General features: G+C 42.2%; 1 protein-coding gene across 2 annotated transcripts; it reads right to left on the bottom strand.

Annotated features, from left to right (window-relative positions):
* Positions 1-26: 26 nt before the first annotated feature.
* LOC143337797 (sodium-dependent neutral amino acid transporter SLC6A17-like) lies at positions 27-16752 on the bottom strand. Of its 2 annotated transcripts, none has more exons than XM_076757678.1 (12): positions 16635-16752; positions 13270-13711; positions 9998-10155; positions 8868-8994; positions 6998-7179; positions 6791-6901; positions 6442-6683; positions 5732-5924; positions 5450-5642; positions 5003-5162; positions 4743-4905; positions 27-4051 (listed from the first exon to the last, which is right to left on the bottom strand). In XM_076757678.1, exons 2-12 carry the CDS (start codon positions 13550-13552, stop codon positions 3644-3646), a joined length of 2220 nt encoding a protein of 739 aa, XP_076613793.1. In that variant the 5' UTR covers positions 13553-13711; positions 16635-16752; the 3' UTR covers positions 27-3643. The 2 variants fall into 2 exon arrangements, with proteins under 2 accessions (XP_076613793.1, XP_076613785.1); XM_076757670.1 differs by lacking the exon at positions 16635-16752 and adding an exon at positions 16375-16520.

The raw sequence follows: 16752 nt of genomic DNA, 5'->3' as shown, positions 1-16752 counted from the left end.
CGAAAAAATCCAGAAATCTGACAGCAGCTTGTCCACTCTTTATTATTAATATTTTTAGTGATGTTCACAATTTGTACAATAATTTGTCAGAATCATACAATCATAATATGACCGAGGAGAGAGACAGAAAGAAGCTAAACTTGTCTCCTGTACAAACAGTGCTTGAAACATGTGCTCAGTAAGGCCCTGCACCCACAGGTATTAAGAAGGAATATGTAGTTCAATCACACACACACACACACACACACACACACACACACACAGAACTCCAGCACTTGTAAGGAAGGTTCGTAACATCCCTTTGGCTATAATGGGCAGTTCCTAATCATTGCTATTAACTGACACTAATGTGTCAAGCTTCTTTGAGCCTAAATTCTTCTTCAGTTCAATAATTTCATATTGCTTTTACACAGACCTTGAATTTACTGCTATGAGGACAACAAAACAAATGCTAACTTTTTTGCAGTCCTAGTGAAAAAGTGCATTGATCACATTCATTATTACTTTATGTTACATTTACTGCTACAACAGTTACTTCTTAAGACATTGATATACTTCACATGGATAAAATCTACCTTCAATAGTTTGACTACATAAGATTATTTACAGATTTGGACAACAGAGAGATCTCTACATGATGCACTCTCAGCCTCGGCAGAGAGTGCATCGCTCACACAGACTAAAACAAGACGAGAGATGAAACAAGACTTAATGTTTATAGTGGTCCTGCAAGACAGTAATGCTCTTTACACACAAAATTGATGAATGGATGAAAAATGAAGGGACAAATTTGCTGTTCTTAGATCTACCACAAGAGGAGCAAAAAGGTTTTAAGGTTTATTCTCTGTACAGTAGCTGTTTGAGGACAGACTCAACCTGTCAGGCTTAAGTTATAGATAGTAAAAGTGAATTTGGATAAAATAAAGTGAATTTGGGTGAAAGTCATAAGTGTGCTGTGTGCTCATGTGTTTGTGAATGAGTTTAACTCAAGTTTAAATGAAATGAAATGAATTTCCACCACATACATGGTTTGTTTTGGGTCTGATTTCACTTGTTAACAAAACAATTCAACTAACACTGCAAAAATAGCTAAATTAGGCTGTTTAATGAGTGCAAGGTTAGTAGTGAGGTTACAGACACTCCCAAGTTGGAATGATGAGAGTTTTTTCTGTTGTTCATGTTCTTCTGAAAATAGTTTGGATGCAAAATTTCAGCTAAAAGATTGCTAGCATCTTAACAGGCATGCTAGCATCATAACATGCTAACAAGCTAACATCTATTGGATGTGCTAAAGTGCTGATGCTCCATATAACATTTGTAATGTTACATTGTTATCTTGCAAACATGCCAATGCTCAGCATTTGAGTTTGTTTTAATACATTTAGCATGTTAGCATACTATTTTAGCCTTTATCTAAAGTATGGCTGAGGTGTTGGACAAGAGGAAATTTTGACCTGCAGGTGGTGCCAGATTAAAAGTCAGGTGGTAAACACAGGTGGTGCTAGTGTGGCTGAAAACAAGTAGACCACTAAACCTGCAGTGGAGACAGGTGAGTGACACCAGGTGCAGCCTGAAAACACACAGCTCTGATGAACACAACAGAGAAGCAGCTGCTCCCATTTAAGACTATACTTCACACAATACCTCCACCTCCCAGCAGCATTTTCACATCCCACAACAAGAATTAGCTACACAAACTACAAAATAGATGTCTTTAAATATACAATTTAAATAAGCATCACACAAGATGAAAATATACAGTATACATACATATACTGGTCACTTTCAAAAGATAAATCTTTGTTCTTCGTCACACCTACATACACTGCAAATATACAGAATTATAAATATAATCAATTTAATCCATAACACCATGGCTTTGAATATTGTGATAAAAAAATAAATAAAGGTATCCTCTTCCATGTAACGGGAACTTGAATGTGCTCACATTGAACTTGTAGACAGTTTTGCATGACTACTCGCTATCAGTGTGTACAAAAACTGAAAGAGGTTTGGGGAAACATGTCAGCCTTCACCCGTTCAGACTGTCAGCTGGTTTAACATCAGGAGTCATATCAGGAGTCACAGACCTTCATCACGAAGGAGACATCGCTGAGTTGTAATGTTAAAGTCTGTTTCAATAACACTTCCAGATGTTTATTGTTTTGCAAATATACAGAAAAGCTGCATGTGTGGGTTTGAGCAAATGTGTGAATACATGTTATGTTTGCTCACATAGTCCAGTTCACACTTAAATAGCTGAAGAGTTTAATATGCCATAATTTGGATTTTTGTGCCTTAAATTCCTAAATCTGTTGGATCACAGCTGATTTTTCAGTTTCTCATTCATTATGGTTTTGGTCCGTAGTGAACATAGTTTGTGCGTTCTACTTTGTGCTCCAATGCATATAAGAGTTAGTGATTCACTTGTGCACAATAATCAAGTTCTGTCTCTTTTGTGCTTTTCCAGGAAGAAAATCAAAACTGTAACAAGCAAGCAATGGGCATCTGTTTCAAATTCACATGAACAAACTGTGCTTTCCGTCACTGAAGGATGAAAATAAGATCACTGTAGTTCACTTTTAACACAATTCAGCATGTTCTTTCTGTCTGTCTGTAATATAAATATGTAGATTTCAAGTGTTTTGTTGTCTACTTTTTACTCTTTGGTGGAGAAACTGAAATGAGTCACAAGTGACTTAATAACGTGCACATAAATTATGATGAGCCTGTGGCTTGAGAATAAAAATAATACTGTCCTATATCATATATTACTATACTGTACACTGCTGTTCACAGAATGAACAAGAACAATACTAGCTACACAGACGACACAGTGAAGAATGGGAATGGAAGAGAATGACGCATAACTGGATGTCATGAGAGCAGCCTTAAGCTTGCAATACACAGAGCCTTGTAAAAACAGATCTACACAATGAGAAGTGATTTCTAGTTCAAAGCACCTGAGCAGAGGTGCATGTCAGACACACTGTATGTACCCACTGAAATCACTGCATAAGGTGAAATAGAAAAGAACTTGTTTGGTGTTAGATTGTATGGCTTTGACGCACAGTACCACGACGGAGGGCAGCAATGCAAACACTGACAGCCTTAAAACCCTAAAATAACTAAACTCACATTCATCTTGGCTCACTGCCAGTGTACTGAGTGAAAACCTGTTCAGTCAGCAGGACCGCACCAACTCCTCTACATTCATTCTTTCAGCTCCCCTGCACTGTGCAGACAGGAATGTGCATTATGTGTGTGTGTGCGCGGGGGGTGGGGGGGGCGTGTCTGCTCACGATCCTTATACTAAGGCAAAGAAAAGCAGATCACAGAACTTCATCTTAGACCTTGTGATGTTAAATACAGAACTGGTACAGATGTACAGTGTGTCACTGTCAATCTCAGCCTGGTTTCAGTGTTTGATCTGCTGCTAAAGAGTGAACTTTTTTTTCCTCCTGCTGCAGGTGGTTCCTTGGTGTTATTTTGTGAAGCGTTGGGTGGTTACATACAGTTTTGTGGCGGTAGTAGGGCAGTGGTGGGGATTCCCTGCGCTGCAGTGACCCCCAGTGGAGACTTTATGGCTGGAAGGTAAACTGTGCTACAGGACTGGGGTATCAGAGGGGTGTTTGGACAGCAGTCAAGAGTCAGACTCTGGTGTGGCAGGCGTGGTCGGTGTAGTCGGTGTGGTGGGGCTGATGGCAGCATTCTGGTAGCTCGTACCGTAGCAGCTGTTTGGAGACAGAGAGTTGGGGTCCAGAGATTTGTTCCCTGCTGGAGTCAGGTAGGCTTTGCGTGACGGCACTGATGATGGCACCTCGCCGGGCTTGGCACCGAGGATGAATCTTGCCTCGTCCTGCTCCTCCAGGTTGGACATGTCCTTCATCATGGTTTTACGGTAGGAGACAGACAGCTTGTTGGAGCCATCTGACATCAGGTTGAAGCGCCGGGCAATGTAGACAATGGGAAGAGGAAGCATGGCTACTGCGATGAGAGCAAAGCACATGGCCAGTGCCCAGGGAGGGTAGCTCTGGAAGCGCTCCTGAGCCTGCAGGCACACAGAGGGGCTTTAGTGATGAGGCATAATTCAAAAAGAAATCAAAAGAAATATCTCAACAACTTTGGGATGGATTGACCATGAAATTTTGTACAGACATTCATGGTCCCCAGAGGATGAATCTGGCACACTTTGGTGATCCACCGACTTTTCGATAAACATTATACCATATTAAATTCAGCTTCTTAGCCTTGTTACTGTTGGCATGTTAGCGTTTAGCTCATAGCACCACGGTGCCTAAGTTCAGCCTCAGCATGGATGCAGACCATGTTTTTGGTCAGTACTCCTGCTTTTTGTTATTATCTTAGATTCAAAGAGACACACATGATGTCATAACAACCAGGATTATGTTTGGGGACACATATCTGTCTGTGAGACTTCCATACACATTCCTGATGACAAAAAAAGAAGGAAAAAGAAGTTAAGACATGTATACAGGATAAAATGTCTCCAAAAAACTTTGCTTATTAGTTAAAATCAGTCAATTGTATTTATACGAACTATATATCCCAAAATCACATTTTTTCTCTCAAAGCTTTACAATCAATCAAATGACACCTTGTGACTCCAGTTAAGGAAAACCCATTCAACAGGAAAACATTAAAACAGCAGAATTTAAAAAAAAACCAAAACAACACACACACACACACACACACACACACACACACACACACACACTGACCAGCTCTTCGACCCAGGCATTGTATCCTGGCGGGCTGATGGCCATCTCAATGACAGTGGCTGCGATGAGCACAATGAGACACAGAGGGGAGACGTACTTCCACAGGTAGAAATAGATCTTACATGGTCTGAAACCCAACATGTCCTCCAGGTCCTGCATGAACCTGATGGAGACAGAACAACAAAAAATCACAGGAATGATCATGTAGCTTTAATATAATATACAATGACACATGCACGCAAACCTGCAGTTAGTGATACCTTTTTGTGCCGTAAATCCAAGCGACAGACAGATTTTCCAGGATGACCACTACAGTGAGAGGCAGTCCAGCAGAGTAATCATCAAACATGGTGACAAAGTAATTCCCTGAGCGCTGAACAAACAACAGGCCACAGAGGAAGGCCACTATGCAGCAACACACTGAAACAAACCATGAGAAGAAATAGAATTAGCAGCCAGTCAGAGGAAAAGATGAGAAATGGTCAGGATTTTGGTCTAATGGATTAGAAAATGGAAAAATAAAATGGTTTTATTGCCAGTAAGTTGTTCTGTTTCCTGTGAGTGTTTTACATTCTGGACACTCAGAGCAATAATACAAAACCTAATGCAGCCCATTCCCAAAAGTGCTTTAATGCTGTGCTGAATCAGGGGTTTCAGCTACTAACAGCAGAGTTGCCTGACTGAGGAAGTCAATGGGGGAGGTTTACCAGTGAAAAGCTCCTTCTGGACCTTGTAAGCATCGAGGACAGGCGTGGTAATGCCGGTCATGGTGCCGATCATGCTGCCCAGACCGAGGTTGATGAGCATGAAGAAGAACATGACCGACCAGAACGGAGATGCAGGGAAATGGGTCATGGCCTCTGTGAAGGCGATGAAGGCCAAGCCTGTGCCCTGGACAGCCTGCAGAGAGACGGCCAGAGGTGTGAAATCAGGTAACAGACAGAACAAGCAGTGGATTGGTCTGTAGCAGGACTCTGCTAAAGACTCACCTTGTTGAGCTCGTCCTCCAGGAGACAAGGCTCCAGACCCAGCTGGGCGAAGCTGCCCTCTTTCACCGTCTTTATGACCCCGTACATCTCAGCGTAATCTGATGTGCTGAGATGGGAGAAGTTTACATGTGGAGGGATCAGATCATGACTCAGGACGTTAGAGTTGAGGTATCCCAGGATCTTCTCTGCATTCCTACACAGATAAAAGGAGAGAGTCATTAACTTTATTGGTATATCTACATAAACAAGAAAGAAGGTAGTGTAAAGAATGCCAGGATAAATACTGTATGAACTCTACTTACAAAGTACTTTAGAGTATATGTACAGTCTGCTTAGACTTAAGCAGCTTAGAGTATGGCAATGACAAGATAATATGTACATATCATTGCATGATGTTTATTGTACACTGTAATATATATGATATGGATGTACAGTAAAATGTGTTATTTCTGTGTTATTTCTGACACTTTTTTTTTTTTTTTTTTTTACTGTGTTACATATTTTGACTGTGCCATAGTACAAAACACTGTATTTTAATATCCATATCTTCCACTTTTAATTTAAAATTTCCTGTTGGTCATAAATTCAGGCTGTGGTTTTTAATGAATGTACAGTACATGCAAAGAAATTAAACATTTCAAAGAGGCTGGTACTTCATTGTTTGCGTAATTTTGCGTATGGATAAACAGCTTTTACAGATGTGAACTTACTCCACGACACACTTTTCGTTCATGATGTTGGCCTTGAAGCCCAGCACAGCGAACACCACAAGTGTGGCCAGAATAGAGGTGAAGAAGTTGATTACAGAGACGAGCACGGCGTCAAAGTGACAGTTATTATCGATCTTATTGTAACTGGAGAAGGCTATGACTCCTCCGAACCCCAGACCGAGGGCGAAGAACACCTGGGTGGCTGCCTCCCTCCACACCTGGGGCTCCAGCATCTTCTCCAACTGTGGGAGAAGGAGAGGGGACGTCAGTTTATGACTTGAGCGAACTTGAGCATTTGTCTCCATGGCTGATTAAAAAAACTGTGACAAAGCAGTTCTGCCAGTCTCACCTTGGGAGTGAACATGTGAGCGATACCGTCCACTGATCCCTTCAGCATTAAACCCCTGACCAGGAAACAGAACAGCACCACGTAGGGGAACAGAGAGCTGAAGTACATCACCTGTGACAGTGGAGGAGGGAAAACATATTGAGGAAAAGGAAACAAGTGTTCTCCTGCATGTTTTTCTGTCATCATATCATTCAAACTGTACAATACCTTCCCAGAGGAGGCGATTCCTCTGATGACCGCGAGGCAGACGATGATCCAGGCCACCAGCAGAGACAGAGTCATTTTGACGTTGAGGCCGCCACTCTCTGCGATGGTGCTGGTGGTGTTCAGGGTCTGACGGTACCAGAAATAGGTCGTAGCCGAGCTTTTTTCACACTCCGGCTCCACAACTGCATGTTTTGCAGACAGAAAGAGATGGAGCTTTAGTCTGGGTGATAATGAAAGGAGAGAAATGAGTGTGAAGATGCAGCGGGGAGGTGTGGATGTCACGGTAAGGGCAGAAGGAGAAATATGATGAGATTGAGAATGTTTGCTCAGGGTCAATATCTCAATTCTCGGCTGGTTTACACTTCGCAGGCTTAAGTGGAGCTGAACAAGGTCGACTGCGTGCTTAGTATGCTGAGCATGAACCTCCAATTGACAACACCTGAGATTTTTTATAGTGCACACACTATATTCTCTTGTTTGGGAAATTATATATACCGTCTGCGGCTGAGTTTAGAGTCAGCAGTGTTACGATTCTCCATGTAATGTCCCAGGATGGGCCAGATTAATTCATGCAGGAGCACTCACACATAAACACATTCAGATGCAGGGAAAGCTCTTTATATATTGTATGACAATCTAAATCTGATTAATTCAAGATTGCATCTGCTGAATTCATTGTTTATTAATTCCATCATGATGCTTTGCGTGTCACACCAGATGCAGATGGATAAGAAGCACACATACGTTGTTTCTGTGCTTCCAGTGAAATATTTTACACTCTGCTGCTGTCCTTCAGCATCAGCGTCCTTCAGTCTGAGCAGCCGAATCTTCTCCCCGTCTGTCTGCCAGCAGCTGCTGCCTTGCTGAGTCATACACAGGCTGAGAGTTTCTTGGCTGCCCCGGGGTTATGTTATTATCGCTTGTAATCAAACCCCAGAGGGTTTTAATCTGGATTATGTCTGTGAAGTCGTGACGGAAAGTTGTAAGGAAGTTAACGCAGTTTGTCTGATCTGCTTACTGCAGGTGTGTCGACAGAGGCTGAGGCTGCAGGGCTTCATGCGAGGCAAACTTAATCCTCAAGCTCGCAGCTTGGTGGCCCGTTGAGGAATTGCTATGAGATCCATATGTATGCTCTATGACAACGATGGACCATAACAATGACCAAACGGATATTGTTCCAAACGTGACAAAATCCTGAAAATGTATGCACTCTTGATATTAGATACAGCCTTTATCTACTGTAATGCCATCTGACTCAAGAGGTTGATTTGAAACAAACACAAACTTTAGCCACTTTCAAAAATAAATTACAATTACAATTAAAGTCTCCTTTTTCTCTGTTCCTTTGACTGATCAACTTTATACATATATATATGTATTCAACTATATTGCAACTTGTTTCTGCACCGAAATTGTATTTCTTAGTGTCAGATGGTTCATTATGAAATTTTGTACACATATTCAACGTGAATTCAGCTCACTTTGATGATCCCCTGGCTTCTCCTCTAGCGCCACCATGAGGTTGACATTTTTCTTTTTTATAGAAATGTCACCTCTAAAAAGACTGACATTCCCACCAGCCTTGGTTGTGCTTTGAGTTTTGTGCTAATTAGCAAATGTTGGCGTGCAACTAAGATGGTGAATTGGGTAAACATTGTAGCTGCTTTACATCTGCATGTTAGCATTGTCACTGTGAGCATGTTAGCATGCCGTTGTGAGCGTTTAGCTCAAAGCACTGCAATGTGTAAACACCACCACTAGCATCGCTGCAGACTCTTAGTCTTGTTTTGTCTATGTGTGTTTTATTATATTTCATTTAACTCTTTAAATAGCTTTCAATGTCTGTTCGTTAGTATTTAATTTCACTCACTGGCGAGTGTCCCATTCTTTCTGATCGGACAGTCACTCCATGGAAGAGGATACTGGAAGGACTGGAAGAAATAGAAGATGCTCCAGCCGATGATCACGTTGTAGTAGAGACCCACGAAACCACACACCTAGATAGATAGATAGATAGCTGGTTACCAATTTGCAATTTTATTGACATTTCACAGTATATCCTCTGCTATGTGACGTAAATAGCCCTCATACTCTGCATTACAGGAACAGAAATTACCACTGTAATGTGTCAAATTTTGACACCTCTGCCAAATTGTATAATAAGATCTGCACAGAGTGAGAGAAGTATGCAAATGAGGCAGCATGCTTTGTGCATGTCCCACGTTGCTGTCAGTCTTCTAGCAGTCGTGCCAGCCAGGACGTTCACAAGCTAAATAAGGTTGAGGAAAGGATGAATAATTAAAGCGCTCTCTTTTCAACACTGATCTTCTACGAGATATTTATAGCTACTTCTGCGCCAGCCGTGCAACTCTAAAGAAAGCCTACCTTTCACTCTCAAACACATCAATAGCTCCCAGAAACCCACAAGATGCTGAGGCAGTGTGGAGGCTGTTGTCCTGTGTACAGATGTTCCTGTAACCTTATCCCACTCATTGCCATATTGGTTTCATGGCTGTTACATGTTATTAATATATATACAAAACCATGCTTCATTCAAATTAGGAATCAAGTTACATTTGTCCCACAGACAGATAGATAGATAGATAGATAGATAGATAGATAGATAGATAGATAGATATTCAAAGTGTTTGCTCATGCAGAAAAAGGGTACCATCATAAATCACACAGACAGAGCAGTGGCTTGTTTTCCATCCTTTAACTGCTGCACATTCAGCAGACATGCTTCTGTTTAACTGCAGGACTTGGCAGCTGTTTCCCCATTACAACCTCCCTGATTCTTATCTAAGCACCCAGACCTTTTCTCCACTGTACTGCTGTCAAACTGGTTTTCTGAGGCCCCCTAAGAGCCTTGAACAGCTGCAGCACACCAAAGAATCATCAAGAATAGTTTATATGGTATAGACATGATAGATGATGCTGATTTACGTCAAACCAATTAAAGGAAAAAAGCAAAGAAAAATTGCTGCCATTCCCTCTTACCATCAGACTGGACATCCCTATGCCACCCAGACTGGGACAGACGTAGTTCCAGACCCCGATGCTCCCACGTCGGATTTTCTGACCCACAGCCAGCTCCAGGAAGAAGAGTGGGATGCCGATGAGGAAGAGGAGGATGAAGTAGGGAACCAGGTAGGCGCCTGGAAAACAGGGAGGCTTGTTAAACTTATGCTGTACACTGTATGAGGCATTTTGAGGCAAATGTGCCAATTTGTACCATTTAAACAAAATGGCAGAGACCAAGGGAAGTCATAGGTTTGGCTGGCAAACCAACAAAGAGAAGACACAGACACACACAACAAATCTGATTTAATGATAAATGAAAGTAAAAACAGAAACTGAACTGTTGCTGTAGGAATTACAGAGTGTCATTTTTTCAAGACAATGTGCAGCTTTTACTTTAAATAATGTACACTTAGGATTGCTTTTCTCTACTTTTCACAGTGTGCTGTATTTCTGCAGATCTTCAGCTGCAGCTTTTGTTGAGAAAAGTACTTTCCTTGTTTGCGTGTCAATTATGGTATTAGACTGTGTTTGGTTTTTAACATATTGTCTACCTCATATACATGTAGAGGACCAAAATGATTGAAAATCAACACTTTTTTGACACAGTGGTGAAAACAAATACAAATCGCATGCTGTATAGGACAGGTGTTAGATTGCATCACATTAAATAGGGGTTTTATATTTTTCTGGTCATATGCAATAAATATAAACAAAGCCTCCTGTTTAACTTGCAAAATATGATGTAGTGATTCAGAGAGATGTATTTATCCAACCACCCCTCCTCCTGCACTCAGCTCCCCTCACATGTGAGGTCCTCCGCGCCACTCAAGGATATTCTTTGAATTTCATTTCAGTTTTGATGGAAGTCTAAATTTGTCCCTTTGCAGCATAATCCAGAGAGGCATAATCAGGATGCAACTGTGTTTTATGTATGAAGGGTGAGTCATCATCTGGGACTTATAGCAGGCAAACACATACTACTATTAATAAACCAGAAGTGGGAATTACATTTAGTGGCACGCATTTGATAGTGGGAGAAGTAATGAGGCAGAGAGAAGAGCGGAGGCGAAAGGCTAAATCAAGAAAGCTGAACTAGAGAGGATGGTGAGGTTAAATGTAGTGAGAAGTTCTGGGCCTTTGCCAGGAGCCTCCAATCAACCACTCCATCACAGGTTATTTCAACTGGAGCCTGATAGATATGATTTACGACGCAGTCACCACGAGCATGAAGATGTGACAATGGAGGGGGAATGATAGAAGGTGTGATGAGGGAGAGAAGTAACAGAAGTGAAAGAGAAGCCCACACAGCGATAACTCCCAAACAACACAGGCCTTTAATGTGTCTGTAATTGGCTCCCTGACAGAAAATTACAGAGTGAAAAGTGGCCGCTCGCCAGGGCACATAACCTAACTGGTCTGGGAGTCTGGTGTCAGTAAATCCTCTCTCTATAGGCAGTAAATCCTGCCTATATGCACTAAATCAGACACGGGCAATAAAGCAGCAAACACAGAAACATTAAAGACTCAGAGCAGTGTAAGCGCTGTCTATCAGTCCATGACGGCGAGGTGTTTCTCACCTATAGTGAACACAGGTTTACACAGTGTACGATTACATGCACACAAGACCAAAATAAATGCTCTTCACGATACAGTTACATTCATGTGTTTTTATCGAGCTCTTTTCTGTTTACCGGAGGATCAGTTGAGCCCGGCTGGCCTGCTCTGCCGGCAGTAGTAATCAATAGTACAGCTATATTTAGACCTGGCTGTTTTCTGCACAATACAGCTGCTCTCTTGGCACTTCTGCACTGAATGGAAGTGATGTGTAGTTTTTGATGGTTCTGGGTTACTGAGCTGCTAAAAGTGAAAGACAGACAGCTAAACAAGAAGCTGAGCAGATGTTGGCTTTATGTATGAGCATTCATGTCTGAAAGATTTCAATAACAAATCAGTGCTGTCAGACAGGGCTGAGGAGTACTGCAAGAATATGCAGAAAACACCAAACTTTTGCATGTAACATATTAGAGTTGGTTTTGAATATTGAATTTGCATAACAGAAACAACACCTTAAAGGTTGATAATGGAGAAGACTGATTCATTGCTTAGCCCTTGCGTCAAACACCAGAAATGACTTTAATGGTGGAAAGACTGCTAAAACGCCCTCCCCAAGTGGATGTACAGTGTTGTTACTTTTGGATGAAACTCATTTAAGACGTACTGCTTGGTTCAAAACTTATGACAATGAGGATGCTAAAATGCTTGGTGGGTGATTTGAGGGGGCATGAAGAGGGATGCAATCCCCCTTTGTTAGCAAAATGACCAAAATGCATGCCCCATGTTAACCTGCCACCCCCTCTCTGTCCTCTAGTAGCAGACAGCAGGGGCAGAGGGGTAGTTTAGTTGAATATTAGCCTAGTCTGACTCACTCATTGATCCTTTATCTCATGACTGAGGTTTGTTCAAGTTAGAATCTATGGCCCCGACCGTGACTGTGAGGAGTATCAGTGGCCTCACTGTGCTGTGTATTGATAAATCCATGGAGCTGTCTGTGGTGCTGAAGCAGCAGATGGATTTGTAATTGTGTTTTTCTCTCAGTCCCACCCTTTGTCTTGGATGTATTGGGCCACCTGCCCTGTTAAAAATGAAGATATTGCCTGCTGAGCATACTGATGTTTGGCAGGTATGCTTTTAAACATGTTCCAGGCTAACATTTGCTAATTAACACTAAACACCAAGTACAGCTGATGGGAATGTCATTGGTTTTGCACTAAAAATTTTGACTTGATGTTGGTGCTACATACTCCAGTTTTCAGTTTTCTGTTAATCACAGAGAGTTCACATAACATGTTTTCTGCATGGATGTGATTTTAAATGTGTTAAATCACATCATTACACATTCCACTTCATGAAAAACAAAGTGCTATGTTCATAACTTTTATATGACTATACCATCTTTTAAATATTCAAAAACCATCAGTTTTTATAAGCAGAGAGATAAAGTGAAAGCTGGAGCACTCTGTGTGCTCTCGGGCTTTTATTCTCAGTGTCCTTGTGTTGGAGACACTATCGCTGTGCATTACTGTCTGTCATATTGTCTCTTTTTGTCACCCTCACAAAGGGTTGTGGTAACATCCTTCCACTGTGGGCTTTATGTTAAGATCAAGTTACTTATATCAAAGCTTGGGTTAAATGTGATCAGTTACTTTGCGCCTTGTGCAACACAGCTTGGATTAATGTCACTGACTCACCTCCTCCATTCTTCTGGCACAAGTAAGGGAAGCGCCACACGTTCCCCAGGCCCACAGAGAAGCCCACCTGGGCCAGGATGTACTCCAGTTTGTTGTTCCAGGCGGGGCGCCCATCGTTTTCGGGCACCTCTATCTGTGGGACTTTCTTCCCGGCCGCCCCTCCGACATTCAGGGAGCTGCTCTTGTAGTCGAGCGGCTCCTCGTGTGCGAGCAGGTCAGCCACCGACTCTGTGACGTGCTCATGGCTCTGCTCACGCTGCGTTACCTTGCTGTTCTTAGGCATCGGGGTCGGGAGGGGGGTGGGGGTGGAGTGAGAAAGAGAGAGCGAGACAGAGACGGGTAGGAATAGGAGGAAGTGATACGGGCAGAGTGTGGAGAAGAGATGGATGGATGTAGCTGTAAGGGAGATACTGAGGAGTGATTTCAGGTCTCGGCCTCAGTCCTGCATCAGAAAAATAGAAAATATATGTTTCAAGGACATCATCAAAATTAAAAGGTAATAATGTTGTATTCATGGACAAAAATCCCATAAATAGTCTGTATTTTAAATAGGAATGTCAGTGTTGTGCCCCTGACATGGATCATTTAATGTACAGTCATTTTAGGCCTCCCTGTCCTGGCCGTGATCCTTAAATAACACTGCACACATTCACTGACACAATTATTCCTCCATTTAGTGCTTGGTTAGCCTCGTAATAAGACACTGGATTGTAACACATGGTTATGTCTCTCCAGAGTCATGAAGGATGTCAGCATAAAGGCAGGAGACCATTTGTCACACCTATGTGGTAGCTTAATCTCAACAGTCTTTTAACAAAAACTCAACATGAACAGACATTTTTACAGTAAAAAAACACTGTAAACAAAAACTAAAACAGTAAAAAAAAAACAAAAAAAAAAACATTTTCCCATGGCTCTTTGTCTCTCACGCAATGCTTCTGGTTCCAAAAAATTCCCAATCCTGCAAATTGTTCTGTTTAATTTCCCTGTTCTGCAAAGCTTAACTTTAGTGAAGCTTTTTTTCCCCCCTGTAAATCCCCATAATCCTCGGAAGCCTTGCGGCAACATCCATCCTCACCCCTCTCTCAGGGAGTGGTTGGTTCAACCCAAACATAATGGAGGAAGTGAACATGATGCTTTGGATGAAGTGCCGTCATGTGTTCTCCTGATCCACATCACGAGCCCCTCATTACTTATTGAGTGAATCGCTTCTCCATGATAAAAAGCTGCTGTCCACTGAAATGCAAAGCTGCAAAGCTTGTGGGTTATTTGAACACTACTTCACATGCAGGAGGAAAAGATACAGAAGAAAGAAAAGACTATGATTAAAGATTATATCGTAATTGTAAATTCTCTGTGTTGGTGGTGACTGGTCAAGTCGCGTTAGAGCATGAGGGAAAACATGTGGAAACAGTATAGAGAAGGATGCTGCACCTCGACTGTGTTGCAACAGCAGTGATGCACACGAGCCTTTATCGTCACCACACTCACTGCTTACATCAGCCGAAAACAAACTCCACCAGCAAAGAGCACAAATGCCACACACACTCTCAGAGCACTTGCAGACAGAAGAAAGCTGCAAGACCTCAGAAATTCCTTAACTCGCTCTCAGAACGGGCATTTACCTTTCCTTGCTTATGTATTTTTCATTGTCACAACAGATTTCTTCCTGTGTGCATGTCAAGATGAGCCTATGATGCAATAATCCACGGTCATTCACAAGTCTTCATAATCCTGTGTGCATTAACTCTAAAGCCCCCAGCGCTGCTTTTCTGTGTTGTCATTCAATCCCATCGTACAGCATACAAGACACGTAATATCAATCAGAGGCTGCATCATCCAGCCAACACCGAGAGATGAAAACACATCAACTCACCCAACCAATAATCCAAAAACACACAGTTCAGATGACCCCATCTGACGCTAAGAGTCTGACTGACTGTGTGCAGCAATTTTATAGCACAGTAAAGGCATGTTTTCCAGGGCAGGAAAAAGCCTCTGGATGGCTCTGCAAGATGTCCTTAGAGGAGGATCTACATTCATCAGTACTGCAAATATCTGCTTGATCTACCTTGTGCATGCATCATAACAAGGAGCAGCATGTACACACTGTACAAAAAAAATAAAATGTTAAAAATGTCTGTATAAATTCATAAAGCCAATGTTGACATCTTCCAATCCCTGATTTGTCCAACCAACAGTCAAAAATCCAAAGATATCCAATCCCATATGACAGAGGAAAGCAGCAAATCCTCACAAATGAGGAAACCTTGAATCAGGAAATGTTTGGTATTCTGGCTTAAGAAATCACTGATATGATTAATCGATCATCAAAATAGTTAAAGATTAATATCCTGTCAGTCAGCTCCTTGATGAATGGACTACTTGTCTCATCTCAAGAGATACTACACAAAAATGTAGAATCATGACTGTGTATTACAAGCAACATCCGAATGAGTATAAATAACACTCAACACACACCTACAGTCAGTGGTTCATCAGCTGTTTCACACCGGAAATTAAAAACATTAAAAGTGTGAAGACTTTAATTTGTTATTCCCACTTTACTGGCAGATCTCTGATTTTTAAAAACTGTAAATATAAAGCAGGAGGACGTCAGTTTACAACGTTTTCCTAAAACTCCAAAATACAGCTGTGCGAAACAGCTGCACGTCGTGTGAAGCTCGGGAGGCTCTCACTCATCAACACCTCAGCACAGATCGCTTACTGTGACCGCCAGGTGACACATCTGGTGCTGATGCTGATCGCTCAGCGCTCCGCCACCTCTGACTGTGCTGCTGACCGTGACAGATGCGACGACTTTTACACACAACCAAGGTCAAACACAAGTCTTTTCTGACCTAAACTCGAGCTCATGTCGGTCATCGTGCAAATTTAACGCGATTGCAGACAGTTCGCATGTCTCACAAACAAGCGTTTAAGGCTTAAAACTAAGCAAGCGAAACTCTTCACCGGCTGTCTGTGAACTTTCTGCAGAAACGAACATCTTTCTAAATGCAGGTGATGCCGCCTGTCGCGCTGTTTTGCCTCTCAGAAAGAGATGCACAGTCTGTGGAGCGGTGTTAGAGTAAAAATCTTTCTCACCGTGAGTCTTCAGTAGCGATCAACTATGTCCAGGGTTTTTTTTTGTGAACGCAGATGTCAAAGGAAATCTGTAGAGAGGCATGCATACATCCGCTACGCTGCACTTGTGCGTCGGTGTGGTACGGACTGAGAGCTCTCAGGACACTGGAGGACGGAGGATCACATGCTGCTCTGCCTACAATTGACATGCAGGGTGGAGAGTCCGGGGCGCACCGTGACGCACAACGTGCTGCTCATTACCCACAATGACAAATTATTACCTGCCGCTCACTTGTTGTTTGAGACTTCGGGCCATCGCTGCGTCTCGGCACGGGTCGGTTGGGATGCTGAGGGGGGGATATAAGAGCAAAACTGTGCGCGTATTTGTCAAGGTTATCC

The sequence above is a fragment of the Chaetodon auriga genome, chromosome 2 (genome assembly GCF_051107435.1).
Source record: "Chaetodon auriga isolate fChaAug3 chromosome 2, fChaAug3.hap1, whole genome shotgun sequence".
NCBI lineage: Eukaryota > Metazoa > Chordata > Actinopteri > Chaetodontiformes > Chaetodontidae > Chaetodon > Chaetodon auriga.
Note: the sequence above shows the minus strand (reverse complement) of the source record. Positions and strands in the feature narration are given on the sequence as shown.